This window comes from Tribolium madens, unplaced genomic scaffold, assembly GCF_015345945.1.
Source record: "Tribolium madens isolate multiple individuals breed KSU strain unplaced genomic scaffold, Tmad_KSU_1.1 Scaffold_3;HRSCAF=73;Tcas5.2_LG2, whole genome shotgun sequence".
Taxonomy (NCBI): domain Eukaryota; kingdom Metazoa; phylum Arthropoda; class Insecta; order Coleoptera; family Tenebrionidae; genus Tribolium; species Tribolium madens.
Genome location: NW_025401006.1, coordinates 5,160,157 through 5,179,322, shown reverse-complemented (window position 1 = coordinate 5,179,322; position 19,166 = coordinate 5,160,157). Strand labels below are relative to the sequence as shown.

At 36.1% G+C, this 19,166-nt stretch overlaps 4 protein-coding genes across 8 annotated transcripts; 1 reads left to right on the top strand and 3 right to left on the bottom strand.

The window, feature by feature from the left end:
- Positions 1-56: 56 nt before the first annotated feature.
- On the bottom strand, positions 57-11,124 carry LOC123007181 (unextended protein). 2 transcript variants are annotated; one of them, XM_044402300.1, is made up of 9 exons: positions 10,590-11,124; positions 5,876-6,146; positions 5,161-5,823; positions 2,132-2,306; positions 1,743-2,081; positions 1,555-1,692; positions 1,240-1,506; positions 957-1,189; positions 57-909 (listed from the first exon to the last, which is right to left on the bottom strand). In XM_044402300.1, exons 1-9 carry the CDS (start codon positions 11,066-11,068, stop codon positions 658-660), a joined length of 2,817 nt encoding a protein of 938 aa, XP_044258235.1. In that variant the 5' UTR covers positions 11,069-11,124; the 3' UTR covers positions 57-657. The 2 variants fall into 2 exon arrangements, with proteins under 2 accessions (XP_044258235.1, XP_044258236.1); XM_044402301.1 differs by having other exon boundaries at positions 5,876-6,134.
- A 755-nt stretch (positions 11,125-11,879) lies between these two features.
- On the top strand, positions 11,880-13,040 carry LOC123007701 (valacyclovir hydrolase). 3 transcript variants are annotated; one of them, XM_044403118.1, is made up of 5 exons: positions 11,885-12,047; positions 12,095-12,352; positions 12,397-12,550; positions 12,601-12,856; positions 12,905-13,040. In XM_044403118.1, the coding sequence occupies exons 1-5, from the start codon at positions 11,895-11,897 to the stop codon at positions 12,993-12,995; spliced, it is 912 nt and encodes a 303-aa protein (XP_044259053.1). In that variant the 5' UTR covers positions 11,885-11,894; the 3' UTR covers positions 12,996-13,040. The 3 variants fall into 3 exon arrangements, with proteins under 3 accessions (XP_044259052.1, XP_044259051.1, XP_044259053.1); XM_044403117.1 differs by having other exon boundaries at positions 11,880-12,041; positions 12,601-13,040; XM_044403116.1 differs by having other exon boundaries at positions 11,881-12,047; positions 12,601-13,040.
- On the bottom strand, positions 13,023-15,103 carry LOC123007700 (T-complex protein 1 subunit alpha). The gene is made up of 5 exons (XM_044403115.1): positions 14,967-15,103; positions 14,621-14,862; positions 13,868-14,567; positions 13,725-13,815; positions 13,023-13,674 (listed from the first exon to the last, which is right to left on the bottom strand). The coding sequence occupies exons 1-5, from the start codon at positions 15,037-15,039 to the stop codon at positions 13,107-13,109; spliced, it is 1,674 nt and encodes a 557-aa protein (XP_044259050.1). The 5' UTR covers positions 15,040-15,103; the 3' UTR covers positions 13,023-13,106.
- A 216-nt stretch (positions 15,104-15,319) lies between these two features.
- LOC123008129 (double-strand-break repair protein rad21 homolog) lies at positions 15,320-19,161 on the bottom strand. Of its 2 annotated transcripts, none has more exons than XM_044403759.1 (12): positions 19,000-19,161; positions 18,508-18,909; positions 18,272-18,455; positions 18,059-18,224; positions 17,849-18,011; positions 17,597-17,805; positions 17,324-17,544; positions 17,107-17,274; positions 16,537-17,058; positions 16,356-16,484; positions 16,149-16,304; positions 15,320-16,093 (listed from the first exon to the last, which is right to left on the bottom strand). In XM_044403759.1, exons 2-12 carry the CDS (start codon positions 18,879-18,881, stop codon positions 15,968-15,970), a joined length of 2,418 nt encoding a protein of 805 aa, XP_044259694.1. In that variant the 5' UTR covers positions 18,882-18,909; positions 19,000-19,161; the 3' UTR covers positions 15,320-15,967. The 2 variants fall into 2 exon arrangements, with proteins under 2 accessions (XP_044259694.1, XP_044259695.1); XM_044403760.1 differs by having other exon boundaries at positions 17,597-17,796.
- Positions 19,162-19,166: the final 5 nt, after the last annotated feature.

Here is a 19,166-nt window from a genome sequence, read left to right as displayed (position 1 = left end):
ACTACAATAATTACATCCCAATTTGAAAAACTTTAAAGCGATAAATAAAACACCTGTTCGTTATTATTAATTGTTTATTGAAGTAACAAAACAAGACAAAATAAAAAACAAGAGACAGAAAACTTGAAACTTTAAATTGTAAACAAATTTCAAAATAAAATGACAAAAACTTAAATTATTCGGCTTAAGGAAGGTTTATTTTGGCGCTAAGTACTACTTCTATAGTAGAGGGAGGTATTGATGTTAGAATTGTACACTTTTCGTATAAAGATAAATTCTAAAATAAAGATCAACAAAAATAAAATAAAAAACAGCGATTTCACAGTAAAAATTGTGACAATTATAATAAATATGTAATATAAAAATAATAGGCAATTTCGGCGTCCCGCCTATCCAGTTACATAATTATCCTACATAAAGAATCAGGCTAGTTTTTGTCAAACTAAAAATAAATCCATTTTAATAAAAGCTTCCACGCAATTGTCACTATTTACGTATCAACTTGAATAATTTCAACAATTTCTAACAATAAAATTTCAATAAATATGCACCTACGATGATGTTACAAAGGTACGGAATTATTTTTTACCCTAGACTAATTTTTAACAAATAAATTAAGTACAATTGTGACTCCCGACCAGAGTCAATGTGTCTATGTTATGATTTTTTCGACAAAAGCGAAACCTCCTCTTCTCTCGCATTATGACAGTCATCTACAGGACTCGCTATTATCGACCCGTTGATATCATGACTCAATCTATGCGGCGGACTGACGTTGGAATAAATTGACGGCGTTTTCGGACTCAAATTCGCCTCCTGCTGATTGTGATGCAAATTCCTCGACGACTGCTTCCGCGGAGTCCTCCGACCGGCACTCTCCGTATCATCCTCCTCCAACGAGTGCAGAAGCTACAACTCCCCATTAGCCAAACCTCAAACCTAACCAACTCTCAAACCTTGTCAACTTCCTCGTCAAACTGATCGTTGCTCTGTTGCAGATCGCGCTGAGATCGCTCCATCAAAGTTGCCCTTTTGGCTGCCAAATACAAACTGCGTTTTATACGGAGATAAATCACTTCGTTTGTGGCTCGGACTGTGTAGTCTGGTTGGAAAGTGTGACGCAATAAAGCGTCCAAATTCAACGACTCTAAACTACCCAAAGTCGAAGTCGGCGCTGATGGACTTTCGGCTGAAAAAACATTCGTAAAATTTAGTAAAACACTACAAAGAGTTTGTTACCGACTCCGATCGTTTGGACGAGGGCTTGAGTACCGAAAAATGTGAAGGGGCCACCCTCAAACGTCAAATTCTCTTTACCGATCGTTACCTCGACTCGACCTTCAAGAATCAGTACGAAATAGTCCGCATTCTTCCCTTGGTGGTAAATGACATTCGCCGGATCTGTGCGCCATTCCTTGCTCTTTTTAATGTGATAAATGATGTCTTGACGTAACAAACGTTTCAAAATCGTCTCGGAGATTACAGTGGGAAGGAAGAGTTCGACAGCTGAATTAAACAATTTATTATTTTCTCCTTAAGTGAATTGTTACTCACAAGTGCTCAAAAACTGGTATGCCGCTAGAGTCAACTGTGGACTAATTCGTATTTTATTGGGTTCACCCTTGCGTTCGGCAAAAACGCTAAAATCTTGTCTCCTTTCCGCGTTTCGCCTCCGTTTCGTCCGATTGTCGGCTAATCACACACTATTAATGCAAAATTGAGCCACCAAATCTGCTACTTACTGAAAACATCAGTCTCGTCCATGATTTCAGCTTGGATTAACTCCTCGATGACATCCTCGAGAGTTATCAACCCGATTGTCTCATAAAACGGATCACCTTCACCCTCGTTATTGACTCTATGAACAAACGCCATGTGTCCCTTATTGCCCTCTTTAAATATCCGAAACATCACATCAAGTGTGACGTCTTCGAAGACGAAATTGCACGGATTTTGATAGAATTGACACAGAGTTTTTAAAGGAGTGTTATCGTCGGGATCGACGAAAGCCAAATCTTTTATGTAAAGCATCGTGACGATGTTTTGACGATTGCCTTCGAACACGGGAACTCGAGAGTAACCTAGAGTTGCAATTTAGTCGTTTTTTGTATGTTTAAGAAGGGGGCTAAACCTGATTTCATGATTTCCGATACTGTCTCAAAATCTAAAACCGTGTTGTCATAGTCCAACATGAACACGTCTTCAATTTTGGTCATTACGTCGGCGACGGTTTTCTTGCGGAGCTCGAGAGCACCGCTAATAATGTTGACTTCGTCTTTGTCCAAGTCGTTTTCGCCGGTTGTGACCTGAAAAATTCAAGCATTTATTGACACTCGTCTTGTCTCAATTTTCAAGTTCCTGCTTTAATTTAATCTAGGGAAAGCGTAATCCGTTCAAAGCAAGAGACTTTTAATAGATATGACTTATCAAGGAAAAAATAACACAATTAACATGTAATTCAAATTTATTTCTTTTTTGTGCATTCTTGTGCACGCGAACTCAAGATCGATACTTTACACTGAACTGAAATACGGAAAAAGTATTTCAGCACATGACAATTTCATCACCCCTCAATAAATATTTAATGATTTTTTATAAATAATGCAATTTCACATTTGGTTGCTATGTAAGTAATTAATTAAAATCCTGGTTTTAGTCATAATTTTTAATTTTTATGAATAAATCGACAAAAGTTGTGTTCCTAGCAAAAATTTTCATTAATTTTCGTAATATTACATGCCCTCTTTAAATTGAAGTGTTTCAAAGATCTTAATCAAGGAATCATTGATAGAGATAAAATAATTATATTACAATTTGTCAGATTTATCAGTTTGTGTGCGTAAATGAATAAAGTAATTAAAAGATAAAAATGTGCTCATTGAAAAAAGTTTAACTTTAGCCAAAGCCGGCATAAACTAGAGAAAACAAACCAAAACACGAACTTTTTTATAAATTTTGTAATATTTTATGTAATATTTAATCCAAAGTAATACAAAAAAGACACAAAGACAATTCATAATCCTCCTTATCACCTAATAATATTTATTTTTAGTTTGTATGACACCTCCACAAAAAGTTGCGAAAATATCATATTTTTGCTAGAATTCCAAATTGTTTGATTTACAGACAGACTGGTGTGTTGTCACACACCGATAATTTCAGATAAAATAATAAATTTTCTTATTTACAAATTTTACCTATAGCAACGCTTGATTTATTCACTCTTTAAGCACCATAAATCCATAAAAAACACAATGATTACATAAGAGGAATTTATTAATAGCGATGAATAACTTTAATTTCTTCATTTAAGTATGTAATAGATTCTGATAAAAATTTCTAGTTCGAAAATAAAAAAATTCTCGAAATTGTAGCCCCTAAATGCACGTAATAAATGATGTATAAATACTATAATTTAAGGAATAGGCGCCTAGAATAACGATATTTCATTCCTGGCAACAATCCAATCATCTATTAATTCCGACTAAAATGAGTTTTCATCCGAGAAAAATTTCCACTTGTGTAAATTTTCACCTTCGCAAATTCGATCGATTCCCCTAAAGGTATTATCACGCCTTCTAAGTATTGATTCCCTAAAAACTAAGCTATTTTAACCAGATATAAACACAAAACCCATGATTAAATAATCAAATAGCAACAAAAATTATGTACTTATCTCATTCAAGGCTTTTATGATAAATATAAACGTTATAAAATTTCATAACGGAAGAAGCTATCCCATAATAAAATTTGGACGTTTTCCAAAAATAATTTATGAGCCGCAATGTACCAAATTTTTCAACACCTAAACTGTTTTTTTTTTATTGCACATTAACAAAGTCTGCCATTTTGTAATTACACTGAGTTAAAGTTTCAGGTTCAACGGAAATTAAGTTACGACTTGTATCCTGTCGCCTAATTGAAATTGACATCTAATAACAAACTTGAAAAAAAAAAAACTTGTCCGGTGATATAAAGCAATGTGAAAAATATTATTCCTTCCTTCAATGACAAAGATAAGTAATCTTATTAAAAAATGGCACAAACAAGTAGGTAAATATAGAAATATTCTTAAGAAATGGTTGGTTCAAGTGTGAGCACGTTTTAACTAGTTATTTCTTCCCCTCCTTTTGAATAAAAATAGCATCTAGGACATTTCACCGTCTGGCAACATGCTGGAAGAAAATACATAGACTACTTTGGTAATCCATTCAAAAATCAGAGCACAAAATGTTTTAAAAACGAAAACTTGTTTCAAATTCTTGATAACCAGTCAAATTGTTGCTGCCGCATTAGTGGCAAGATAATTTTTTGGTGGCAAATATATTTTTTTGTAATATAGTAATTATTTCGTATATAATTTTTCGTTTAGTTTACAAACTGATATAAAAAATGAATACATGTTTGAAAATGTTAATCTAAAACAAAAGAAATATTTTTCGAATTGAATTTCGTAATCACAAGATTTCTTTTGAGAGCAGATATTTATTTTGGTGACAGGTTATATTTACTCTAAAAACTTTTTAAAGCTGTATAATATATTTTTTATTTAAAATCATGATATACTAAATAAGTACAAATATTAAAAAAAATCCAATTGGAAATGTTGTGCTTTTACTAAATAATTATGAAAAAACATATACAAGATCATCAGCAACACTAAATATACATAAAAAATGTCAAATGTCAAATTTTTTGACAGGTAGAATTTTTTAAACATTTTTGCCATCTTATTTGAGTTGGAAATTTTCTATGGAGCGCGAGTTCTGAAACACCCTGTATGTATCAATGAACCAATTTGAACCTATATTCCGGTTTATTTGACGGTTGTTGTCAAAGATAATTCAATTTCAAATCATAGTACTCTGCGACTTTCAAATAAGTTGGCAATATTGAATAGCATAAAGACTGGAGAAATGAGACTCGTCAATTTTCATATCTTCTTCCTCTACTTTATTCATTGTTGTCACCTAATTTCCAATACACAGCCTATGCTAATTAGAAATGTAACTAAACGTATTATTAAATAATTATAAAAATAATAATTTAAAAAATGCAAGTAATGTGCTGTCGTCAAAAAGAGTTGAATAATTTTACTCACCTCTTTCCATGCCAACTTTTTCGGATTTTTTCTCAAAATCCTGTAATAAACCCAATTACCTTAACAAGTTCCTTCAGTCTCTCCCTATTGTAGACATTGCCGATTTCCTCCCCTAGAATGCAATCCAAAATCTTCGACACGGGATAGGCCATGGGAAAAGTCAGTACCATAACAAACTTGGTGATGTAAATAGTCCTCGCACCGATCGCTAATCCATGTCTCGAACAGATCGCCTGAGGCGTAATCTCACCAATAAGTACGATCGCAATCGTGGAGAAAATAACGGCCACAAGACCCGAAGTCAAACCGTCCAAAAGAATCGTGAAAATCGAATTAACAAAAACGTTACCCAATAGAATACTACACAGTAGATAATTGCCGTGATCGCGCACCGGCTGTATAACTTTCGCGAATTTCCTCTCTTTCGGCGTCCCAGTATTGCACAAAATTTTCAATTCGGTCCGATCCAGAGACATTAGACCGAGATTCAAGCCGGAGAAAAGCGCCGAAAACATTAAACACACCACAATTATGAGAATCGACACCCACAGAGGGAGCATCGGCTCGTAAGTCCTGATTTGCAACCACACATCATTCCCTTGATGCACAAAAAACGTGTCGTTTGATTCTTTGGCACAAATGTATAAAGTTTCAGCGTCGCCCATCGGTGGCAGTTTGATCTTGAATCTACTCGTGACGGACGAAAAAGAACCTTTAATCACCTGCAAACATACAACATTAAGCACGAGTCGCATAGTTGAATGTTTCTACTACCGGAAATTCCCGTGGACTTTTCGGGAATTGACACGACCGATCAGAGGTTGTTTTGCGATCGGTGAATGTTATGAACATGGTTTTGACGAAATTGGCACCGAAAATACGAATCACGTGCTCGGTGTCGGCGAGGACTTCAGGAACGCCGTCCTCGTCGTACTCGGCTTCTTTTTCGTGGACTTCCAGACGTAGTCCCATGACCTGGAGGCCATCCTGCTTCTGGGGGCCATCCTGCTTCTGGCGGCGGTCGCGGTGAATGCTGGAAAAAGTGCTAAGTCCCACTCTGAATTATCAAATTTTCATAAAATGTGCGTTTGAAAGTGAAACTGAATCTTGAAGAATTTTGTTTATTGGATTGTTTTTCTGCATAAGAAGATGTTTTGTTGTAAATAAAACGTCACAAGTTGAATTGATATTTTTTAACTTGCATCACCGTTTCCTACTTTCTTTGATTCAAAATCAAGTTTTTTGACAAAAATTGTTATAAAGAATAAATTTCAAGAAAGCGCATCTAACAAAGCGTTAAAAAAAATATTTTTTCAATCTCCCTTTATCAAAGATTTTTTAAATCACACACAACTTTATCATTTCGATTTTAATGAATTATGTCTTTTGCTTCATCTGGTATAAATAAATAAATCCATTATCAATAGATATCATTTTTTAATGACCCAATGACCGCATTCTCGTCGTTTGTCTTTTAATTGGTATTTTTTGAAGATAATTTATTAATTCCACTTTTAATACCAAAAATATAAAATCGCAAAATTAGCACAATTAAGTTCACTGACAAAAGCGATAAAAAAAGAAGAAAAAACAAAATCAATTATTGTTAATTACAAAGAGCATTAAATCATAAATACATCTACATACAAGTACATGATACTTCAATTAATTTATTTATACCAAATTTCAGAATAGTTATTTCAAAAATTCGATGCACGGAAATACGTGTACATTCGAATTTGTCAGTTTGGTTCCTAGATTACTGATTTTATAAAACACATACAAACTTGTTTGTTTGTTTGTAAAATTATAGTTATTTATTCGACGAGTGTGAGTGTAAATTGGACCTTTTATTTCACGAGTTAACCGATTTACACGAAGACGAGTTGAATACAACATTTTCTTCTTCGAATTAGAATCATCAAAGCTTAAAATTGCTTTAAATCTATTAAAATACTCTTACGCTTCGTATTGAAAAATGTCAAAACTTCCTTACACAGGAGAAAACCGTAAATGTTGTAAGTGTCGAAAAATAAATAACACTGGTCAACAAATTTGAACAAATTTTCGGTTACACTGATTAAACTACTTTCCACGTTTATGATTTTTCACTCTGATTTCGAAAATTTTCACAAAAATGTCTCATCACGTATCATTCGTATGTTACCACCTTCGTTCTGACACCCATGTTAAAGCAAAAGAGTACTGAAAATAATTCAACTATTTAATTTATTTTATTTTGCGCATACAATATTTTAATAAACTAACCTTAGAAACATTAAAAAAGTCATATATTACAATAAAAGAGTGAAATCTCAACATAGAAAAAAATTCGAGTGGGAGTGCAGGAAATGTATTAATTAAATTATTGGTAAAAAATGCAACAAATAACCGGTACGTGTTATCAAAAAACTAAATGCATTTTGTTATTCAGAAAGTAAAAAACTACTATTGACCAAATTGACATCAATGTTACCGAACCCTTGTTGACCTGTATAATTTATAGTAGAGCTCAGGAAATCGTAAAAGGACCACGAAACTTCATTTTCATTTTCACACTGATTTGTAAAAAGTACATAAACAAGGCCACTTTCTAATAAAAGTATTATACATAGAATAAGAATCATAGAATAAAAGGTTGTACTATAACATATTATGTGACTAAGTAATACAACTGCAGAACTGCAGATTTAATGAGGGATTATTGCAAACAACGCATTTGGACTTAACTCTTTTATGCAGTAACCCGACAAAGTGTAAACTGCAAATTTTATTATTTTACTAGTTGCATACTTTACAACTTCTTCAGCAGCCCCTGGTCATTGTCGATTACTTTTTAGGCAAAGAACTGAAAAGATTAAAACGTTGGATGGCACATGCCATCAAACTGTCCCAAATCCCCGTGTCCTATACTACCCTTACTCTTATTTGGGGAAGTATAAAAAATTGTTAAAATTGGCTTAATTGATTTAAAATGAAAGTCCATTTTCAAACTACAAATTTTTTATATTTAAAAAATTCTTTGTTTAAACGTACTCCAAATAAAATCTATTAAAGTTATCTTCAAGATAAAGCGTACGCCACTGATGTGTTCGTAAATAGTATTAGCACAGGTATACTGTATTCACGTAAGTGTTGCCGCTAAGCAATATAACGAAGCCGAGGGTGACAGGTACCAGTGCACCCAAAACATTTCGCCCTCGATTTGGGTTGGGTGACGACACTTCTTCATGCGAAAAATATTCTCATACATAATTATTATTAGCCGTCGTAGGATATTAGGTCCATGTATCGTATTTTTATTATTTCATTTTACAAAACGAATATTTGTTAAATATTTTTAAATAAATTTTAAAATTTGAGTCTTTACATTTTTGTTTCCACTGATCCGGAATTCTGTTTCTCATTTGAAAGTTTTACGTCACTATCTTCCTCTTACTCCGACAACATACAGTGACATGGAAAAACAAGGATAAACATATTGAGTAGGTACCGAAAACCCTCGATTTTCACAACAAAAGAAACAGGCACGAGCGTTCGGTTTGAAGGTGATCATGAAGATTTACAAGGGGTACGGTTTATGGCTTAGCGGCAACACCAGCGTGAATACTGTGTAGTAGAAATCATGGTATTAACTTGTTAAAAATGTACTTGATTATGGCAACAATTCATAAACGCCGTAAGTGGCACGGATCAAGAGGGTTTTGCCCCTAAAAGATATAAGCGTAAAAAAGGTACAGTTTGTCTTCATTTATTCTTGAGAAGCTGTGATAAAATTTTGTCGGTCTATTTAAAAATCAACCTGTATGTACATTTTTTTATTACAGTATTACTCTGCTACAAAGAAAAAAATTCAAGATAATAAAGAAATATTCTTTAATATAATTCTTATTACAAGAGTTATTGGTGCGTTGTTAAGAATTTGAAATAGGTGGAAAACTCATCTTTTTACTTATCGACTAGGTAGGGAAAAAAATCGTTAAAAAATGTTTAATAAAGTTATAATGTTATAAAAGTTAAATTTAAGAATTTCATTAAAAACGTAAAAAACATTTTTATACTTTTAATAAACGATTTTATTCGTTACTTTTTGTTCATCTTTTTATAAAATAAATGTCTAATAGCATCCTATGAAATTTTTAATATACATACCGGGTGAATAAAAAGTATGGAGCCAAGCGGTTTTTTTCGTAAACTAACAACTTTACGAAAACATAATTAGTGTAGCGTAAAGTACAATTAAAATGTGACCATTTATCAAAAATAACGTTTTTCGAAATTTCTTTTGGTTTTCAAGTGTTGGATTTTTTTTTTTTAATGTCAACCCACCATGACTTCTAATTAAATAAAATTGTTTTTTAATCAGTACTTTTTTTAATAGATTAAATTCGCGTTCCAAGCTCATCACGAAGATTTTCCGAACTTAATATCACAATCAATATTTAATATCACAATCAATGAATGAAGAATTAATAAAAAAAATGTAACTCTAAAATCCATTGTTTACCGCAGTGTTACGCCACTGCTCAAATTCCCCCACTGCACCGAGTACGTATTAGCTCCGCCTATCGTGTTCCTTTCCCAAGTTCCCGAGCTCTATGTTTAAATTTTTCTTAATCGGAAATATCTAATAAAATTTACCAAAATGCTTATATACAAACAGTTCAAGTTGATGAATATCTTCACAAACAATAGTACTTTTTCTGTTTGAAAAAACATGTGACCTTTCCCAAATATCTAAAAATTTGGATTTGTTTGAAACGGCGACTTTTTTTAACATAAAAATAGTAATTTTTTTACACCCACGAGATGGTTTCTGCTCCATTTTATCTTGAATAATTAATGAAATTTGATAAAAAACGTTATACCTATCTCAATTCGATGTAAGTAAAAAAAATTCCTATCCCCTAACTGGTAGAGCGATTTTCGTTCGTCAAAGGAAAAAAAATGTAACATTTTCTCGTGATCCGAAATAAGAAGTGAATCATTCCAAATCCTCTTGACAAGACTACAATGTTTAATTTTTTACTTCGGCCTTGAAACTTTCATCATACTCTGTAAACAAACAACGAGAATATGAAATTCAATTCAACTCCCATCAGAATCTAAGTTTTGAGATAATTTCTCTCTAATTCGCAACATTTCTAATAAGAGGATATGATGATTCATTCATACAGGATATTTCGCAAAAATAAACAAAGGACGTCTCCCGTCCTGAATATAAATTAGGAGTAATTATTAATAACTTTTACGTAATGCTTTTAATTGCGCTAATTGCACGAATAAATCGTGATAATCTTGTTTGGGATGTACTAATCACTAAGAGCGATGCTTTCTTTATAAATAGCTTCCTCATACAATTCGCGTGTTTTACCGCAAAGGTGCAGTGGATGATCCGGCTAAAACCAGAAAGGGACGCATTCCTCAACTCAAAAAAACCGTTCCAATTCACCGGAAACCGCGGTTGCAACGAGAAATGTCCACTTACTCAATATTGTCAAGGGGCACCCTGATGACAACCTCTGGTCCTTGGTGGTACCAGTTATACGGGCCCCCGTGTAGCACATTCGGCGGCATTTTGTTCGCATTTTCCCTATAATCGGGATTTTTATGCGGCAAACACAAGTAAAAGTCACCACCGATACCTCTCGGCACTTGAATTTCATAAAGGGCCGATTCTTTTCGCGTGACAATATCCACGATAGGGAATTTCAGGTCTTCGGTACATAGGGCACCCTTCGCGGCTTTCTCTTTCGTTGTTTTAATTTGCAAATCGGAGTAAATATTCCTACCGCGCACTTCAAACTGCACTTTTGTAAAGTTTTCATTTTTCGTGATATTTTTTGATTGTAATAACGTCTCGAAATAAGGAGCGAACTGGTCTTCACTATTGACAAAGCTTGTGCTTAAATATACACTTAAAACAAGAAGAATATTTGCTGTTACAAGACATGGCACTCTCGCCATGTTATTCGCAACACTACTGAAAATAATAAACAGTTCGCTTATAACCTCATGGATTTTAAACGTCACTTGTCAGATTATACGCTTGCAATCAATAAAAAACAAAATCCCTATGCCAAAAGGGTTACCAGGTGAATATTTGCAGTTACCACCGGTTATAACTGCCAGAGACGAACAATAACTCAACAAAATTCAAAAAAAAAATTAACTTTGAAGTAGAGGCTCACTACGAAAATTCAATCAAAACACATTGAAGCTGCTTATAAATCTCTAATTGAGTCAAAATTAATAAGCGCCCGCAGATTTGTTGACCCATGAGTCATAATAATTCATTTTAATTTAGTCCAAATGGACCAATAAATTGTTATCAAGACTTATCATCGAGGACCAACCATACACAAATGTCGAGTAAAAAGTGGAATTCAATTCTGTGATTTGTAAAAAGAAAATTAATCGTTATCGATAATTGAAAACGCCTCAAACGCATATTTCAAATTATATTTACTGATTAATAAATCTTAAATTTATTTTTGAAGTTTGGTGATTGTGGTTACATTATTTAGTAGTTGGTGATTTTTAGTTGGGAAGTGTGGAAACCATGGAAAAAAACAAAAGTCAAAAAAGACTACTATTGTTCAGGGGAATTACAGATTTTTATTTTTTATATTATTATTATTGTGATTACCTCTTTTCAAACTATAAACTCGATTTCTATACCCAAAGGTGTCTGAACTGGCATTAATTCTTATTTTCTCAAAAAGTGTGTCAATACTTTTATCACAAATATTTTCATATCAAGAAACCATTTGACTTTGCTAACGCAGTATTAATGGTTGCATCACATTTTAAGGTTACAAAACATGCTTATTTATTCCACCTGATAACACAATTACTTAGCAAAATGCTACTGAAAACGATAAAAAAGAAACCTTTATTAAAAACTGTGCTCAATTTTTCAAAAACCTATAGCACAACAGTTCAGGTATTGTTGTTTTACGTGATGATATTTATTTTTTTGGACTATTGCAGGCACAAGTGACCAAAGTCAAGGGTCAGACTACAAATTACGTAAAAACTGGACAGGGGAATCGGAATATTTTGTGTTTTCCTGGGGCTTTAGGGACAATTTGGAGCGATTTTAAACCGCAAATAAATGACCTTGCTAATGAGAAATTCACAGTGATTGCGTGGGACCCTCCTGGGTATGGGTTTAGTCGCCCCCCTGAGCGAAATTTTTGTCAAAAATTCTACGAAAATGATGCTGATACGGCTCATGATTTTATGCAAGTAAGTTAGAGGGGAGCGTGAGGGTGTTAATGACAAAGTTGTAGCACTTGGGCGTTAAGAAATTTTCGCTGTTGGGGTGGAGCGACGGGGGGATTTCTAGTATGATTCTGGCGGCGAAGTACCCCGAATCGGTGGAAAAGCTTGTGATATGGGGTGCAAACTCTTATGTAATACCAGAGGAGATAGAGTCTTACGAAAGTAATAAATTTTTCAGTTCGTTTGATTGGTTGTAAAAAGTTTTATTAAAGAAATTCGTGATGTTAGCAAATGGTCGGATAAAATGAAAGCTCCACTTGTAAAATTATACACAGAGGCAGGTTTACAGAAAATGTGGAACGACTGGTGTGACGCTGTGACAGAAATGTATGTAAAAAATCAAGGAAATATTTGTAAAGAAATCCTCGGTCAAATAAAATGCCCCACTTTGATTTTACACGGAGATAAAGACCCAATGGTTGCGTCCGAGCACCCAAGCTATTTAGAATCACACATCGCGGGAGCCAGGTCTGTACCACGTGACTTTAAACTTGCACCTGATTGGCCGATTTTCAGACTATACCGGTTTCCAGATGGCAAACATAATATTCATTTAAGATATGCCCCCGAATTTAACAAAATTGTCTCTGAATTTTTACTCAATTAGTTCAGGGTTTTAACCACAATAAAAATATAGTAGGTGAAATTTTTATTTCGAGTTTTTTTTTTTAAGTAGTAATGTGTTAATGACGTAAAATACAAAATTAATACTCAAACTCTAGTCATACAACTCCCCACTCTCCATCGCGTGCTTATAACTCTTATCCCCCTTCTGTTCGGGGTCCAACTTGATCATGTCATCAATTCGCAAAATCGTAATCGCGGCTTCAGTCGCAAACTTCAACGACTTGATTTTCGAAATGGTCGGTTCCAGAACTCCGGCTTTCTTATTATCCTTGACAGTCCCTTCAATCAGATCCAATCCCACCCATTTTAAATTAGCCAAGTCGGCCTTGGTTTGACTCGTGTTTTGATACGCTCGCAATTTGGCGACTAAATCGGTTGCATCTTGGGCCGCATTCACCGCGAGGGTTTTCGGAATCACAAGAAGACTTTTAGCAAACTCTGCAATAGCCAATTGTTCGCGAGAACTCAAAGTCGTGGCGAAATTTTCCAAATAAATCGAAAGCGCCGCTTCTACTGACCCTCCACCAGCGACTACACTCTTTGATTCCATTACTCTTTTAACAGCACAGAGAGCGTCATGAACTGAACGTTCCATTTCATCGCAGTAGAAGTCATTAGGCCCACGGAGGATTATTGAAGCTGCAGTCCTGGCTTTAGGGCTGCAAAAATAATAAGAGTGACAAAAATTCAATGTTTTTTTTCTTCATACCCCTTGATCAAAATAAGTTCATCATCGGAGATGCGTTCTTGGACAACTTCGGCCGCCTCCCCTACCATACTTGAATCAAAAGTCTCCTCCCCTAGAAAAACAAACAAAAATAAATTTAAAATTCCTGATTGGTTCAATCCTACCGTCCATGTTAGTCAAAGAGGTCAGAAAAGTCGCCCCCGTGGCCTTCGCAATGCGTTTCAAATCCGCCTTCTTGACTCTCCTAACTCCCATCGCCCCATTTTCCACAAAATACTTCAAACACAGATCATCAATTCCTCCACTAACAAGAATAACGTTCACTCCCGTTGCTAAAATCTTCTGAATCCGTTCTTTGGTAATATCCAATTCTCGAGCACGTATTCCCTCCAACTTATCTGGATCGTTGATCAAAACTTGGACCCCCATCTTCATCTTAGCCTTCTGTAGTGAAAAGTCCAAACATGCGATTTTTGCATGGACGATTTTTTTCGGCATTGCTTGACTCGCAACTGTGCAGTTTAAAGCGTAACCTTGAACTAGGATACTCTCCCTGGCGCTACGTCCATGCGCTTTGAGAATGTTCACAGCTTTGATGGGGTAAATCGTATTTTTCGATGAATCCACGACTTTTATTGCGTTTGCTGCATCTACAACCATTGTCGCGAATAAGTCAGCATCGGCGCCGATTATTTTAGAGCTCATTGCGGTTTTTGCAACGTTGATTACGCATTGACGGGTTAGTTCTTCAACGGGGATTGTGAGATTGTCTTGGATGTAACGACAAGCTTCTTTACACGCTAAACGGTAGCCACTGATGATGGAAGTCGGGTGAATTTTTTGTTTAACAAGCTCGTCGGCGTTCTATGAAATTATATTAATATTTTTTCAATTATGTTGCAACAATGAAAACTTACTTTCAACAATTCAGCGGCGATTATAACAACGGAAGTAGTCCCATCGCCCACTTCCTCGTCTTGCAGTTGTGCTAATTCGACTAAAACCTTAGCAGCGGGGTGCTCCACCTCCAAAAGACGCAAAATCGTGGCCCCATCGTTTGTAACAGTGACGTCGCCAATATCGTCCACCAACATTTTGTCGAGTCCCACGGGACCGAGGGAGCTTTTGACGATATTGGCGATGGAGGATGCTGCCATGACTGTAAATGGGAGCTTTGTTAGTCGGGAACCGGTAGCACATGACTTGGGTTTTGATGAGTGAAAAATACAACGTTTTTGGGCTGTAAAAATACAAGAAACTTGCCATTTTGAGTTCGTACAGGGGCTCCTGAAGTTCTGGTGCCAGCAACAGACAAAGGACTCGCAAAAATCGACATTTTTATACCATGTGAATAATAAACCACACCGCACTGAAAAATCGGCTAAATTTGACAGATGACGGATTTTTCTTGCCAACCAAATAATCATAAAAGAACCAACAAATACTTGAATTCAATTTTTAATATCGATCACTTTTTGTAACAAATCTTAACACAAAATTAAGTTTTTGAGGTGTTTTTGATTAATTTAATTATATTACATATTTACAGTCCACTGTAATTTCAAACACAAATTTTGGAAGTTTAGAATGAGGGAGGGGGTAAAAAATGAGTATAATAACAGTATTAAACATTACTTTATTTAATAAATTTACCTTATACATAGTCTCTAAGCCTAAAAAGCTATCAATGAATTTAGAAAAAGAGAGATAAAGTGAAGCAATTATCTTATTACTCCACATTTTTTCATATCTTATTTGTAAATAAATAACATTTTTTATACAAAGTGATTTTTGTCTTAAAACAATTAAGTTCAAGGATATCTTACTTGTTAAAAATATTAACGCCTAAAGGGAATAATAGAATAATACATTATGTACATTTTTTAATAAAAATATAACTATTCTATTACGCCCCCTTCACTAACCACATTTTCTCTTAATCTTTAATGAAACAGAATGGATTATTGCCAACTAATAGCTGAAAATGATGTTTTTATAAAATGTAGAGTTAATATCACAGACTACATAATTTCAAAGACTTAACAAAACGCAAATGAGGTCACATTTAAAACAAGTAAGATTTAACAAAACAGACTAGAATTTGTTTCTTTTATGAAAATTCTAAGAGGCATAAAACAAACAAATTGTACAACAGTTGTAAAAAGTCAATGTGTAAATCGTAAAGAAATACTTTGGTGTAAAAACTCAAATTTGTTCCCTCATTGTGTCGTCACACAAAAAGTAATAAAAAAATAAGAATAAAGTTACAGTACAGGATTATCGAATTTCGGTCCTCGCAAAACAAATATTTCATCATAAGGACCTGTTTGTTCCAATTCCAAGACTTGGAATTTTTTTAGTACTAACAAACTGTAAAATTTTTGAGCCGCCTGTAACAAAAGAAAAACATCAATACATAAAAAACCTACGCACCACGTCACTCACTTGTTTCTTAGTGTTTCTATGACACATCTCCGTTAACGTAATTTGATTGGTTGTATCGAGTTTCGATCTAACAACTGTAAACATCTGATAGGCTCGCTTATTTAATACTCTTTCTTCAAACTGTTCATCCGTTTCATCCTGTTGCTGTTCTTCAACCTAAACAAACATAAATATTATTCACGACTTACAAGTCCTTTGATTACTCACCGGACCGGCAGATGGCGGGAAATCATAATCCCCTTGCCATGGCGAGTGCACCCTCTCTGACATACCTCCAGCCGGAGTTTGCGCTGGCATATGTTCATCATACCCCATATTGGCCATTTGCATCTGATTCTATCAAAAAAAAAAAATCATTAAAACCTTTCAATTTCCCCTAAATGCCTACCTGATCGTATCCCATATTCTCCATCTGAGGCAAATGATGTCCCAAATTATCCAGTTGTTCCAACGGCAAATTCGGATCCAATTGTCCATGATGTGGCGTCGTTGGAGCCCCCATACCATGCGACAACATATCGTCAGACGCCGGCGTCATTGGCGGTACCAGCCCCCCTATACTCTCCTGTTCATGCAAAATCGAGTGTACTTGGTCAGGCGCTAGATGGGGCATCTCTTCCATGTGATGCAAAGGCGTTGGTGGGGCTGGAGTACTGGGGAAACCTAAAGTAGACGGCGCTGGAGTACCCGGATACCCCATTTGGGGGGTCTGTGGGTACAGCACACTGGCAGGGGTCGACGGAGGCGGCATTGACACGTGTTGGGCGTCATCTTGACTCATCATAAGAGGAGTGGGAGCTTGCTGGGGCCGCATGGGAGATGGAGGCGGCAACGAAGGCATCATGGAAGCTAAATGGTCGTCCTGAGGGAGGTGCGCTTCCTGATCCAGGGCATGCATCGGTGTCCGACTCTGTGTAACCAATGTAATAAAAATAAAAACACGAAATAAGTAGCCTACCGGGTCCTCTTGGATTTTTCGTTTCCGGCCACGTTTGGCCGGCGTCGGAAGCTCGGCTAAAGGTTCATCAAAGTCTCTCATTTGATCCAACGCCAAAGAATCGGCGTCTCCTAACATGGCAAAGTCTTCAGTCCCAATCGCACGCAACGTTAGATGGCGCTGATAATTCTGTCAAAACAATTGTTATTCAGGTACCTTCAAACCATCCAAATCAAACCTTGAATAAAGTTCTGGCCGGTATAGGTCTCGCCGGAAGTGCAAACAATTTCTCAACGCCTCCTGTTTCTTTCCAATGCATCAACCTTTTTGTGGGCGGAGCCAAATCCAATGTCGTCACAATATCACTAGTGTCAGACAATTGATTTTTCATTTCTTCCCCTGATATATTCTTAACTTCGTCGACGATCAATTTTCGTTTACGCTTAGTTTTGGTAAAACCTAAATAACAATTTATTAGAAAAAAAATCGATCAGTGAGTGAAAAAACACACCTTTAAGAGCCGACGCATCCACTGGTGCCAACGCAAAACTCTCTTCTTCATTATGAACCAAAGTAGTTTGTTCCAAGGGGACATTAGTAGCCTCTTCGGGTTGTTCTGCTTGTTGTTCCGGATGTTGTGGGGCTGCATGAGCCGGTGAAGGCATCGTAGGGGCTCCACCTATCGCAGAAGTCGGTCTCGAATCGTCAGAACTACCAAAACTATGATCAAATTTGAATAAACTCAGAAAATTCGTTGTAGTACCTGTGACCACCAACAGAGGGCGGGCCGCCAAAATGGTCCATATCGTCGTCATCACTATCAGGAGCTTGGGGCAAGTTTTGTGCGTCTTGTATCGGGTGATCTACAGGTGGAACATCCCCCATGGGGGCGTCGTCAAATAAGCCACCCTCAAATAAACCGCCAGCTAAAAAAACTTGTCAGTTTGTGATTTATAATTTTAAATACACATACAAATTATATTTTGGTCTAAATTTGAACCAAAACCATCATCGCGAACCGCTGAATCCATTTCCATGGGTGTGTGGTGTTGGGTACCGGAAGTGGATGGGACAGGTTCGCGGTCCTTATCTAATCCAACGCCATCCAAGACTGCACCATCGCTAAATAATAGATTGCTCTAAAACAGTGTGTTAAATTTTTAGAGATTTTTATTTTTTCACTGACTTGTTCCATGGATGGTTCTAGGCCCGCCGTATGTCTCATTAAATCAGGAGCGTCGGTGTCAAATCCCATATCACCAAAACCATCGTCGTTTGTGTCTAGTGATATGTTGCCATAGTCCTCCCTCATTGTAATTTCTTCAGCACGTGACTGGTTTAAACTAAACTGGGCTTCAATATCGACGTCACTAGAAAAAATTTCATGTGTAACCCTATCCACAATTTGCACAACCATTTTACTTTAATTCCGGCATTGTTGTATCAAAATCGTGAAACACTTCTGGAAGAGTGATGGCATTTACCGCCGCCTCTCTGTGTTCCTCGGGCAGATCGACCATCCCCGGCCTGAATGCCATTTTAATTTTGACAAAGGCCTCATTGCAGTCCGCTAGCAAATATTTCGCCTTACGCGAATAAATCCTCACAACCCCCAGCAGCAAATGCCCCGAAGTCCTCAAAGCCATTTTCACCTTAGGCTGCAAAATCCCGTCGACCGACTTCTCTATATTGGTCTCAAAGACGTGAGCTTTGGTCAGTTTTTTGTCCCAATGAGCCGCAAGCCAAATTCTGGCCAGCGGCCCCTTTTTGGCCAAGACAAAGTGCGCGTAAAACATCTTCCCGTTTTATATTCACGCACAATTCCTGAAATTATTCACATTTCAACGATACCGTACACAAGCGCGTTGGCGCCGAAACGCGTTTTCGAGGGAACTTCCCCCGAGGGTGCTTTACCTTTACAACTTTTACTGTATTAAGTCACTATGGGCGTAAATGAAGGGGTTTTTGGTCGAATTGTTAAGATTTTTTCCATAACAAGCAAAAATTCGAAAATTTGGGACGTAAACACAAGCACAAGCACTGTTATTTCCCATCAAGATGGCGACTGAAGCTTGACGGGT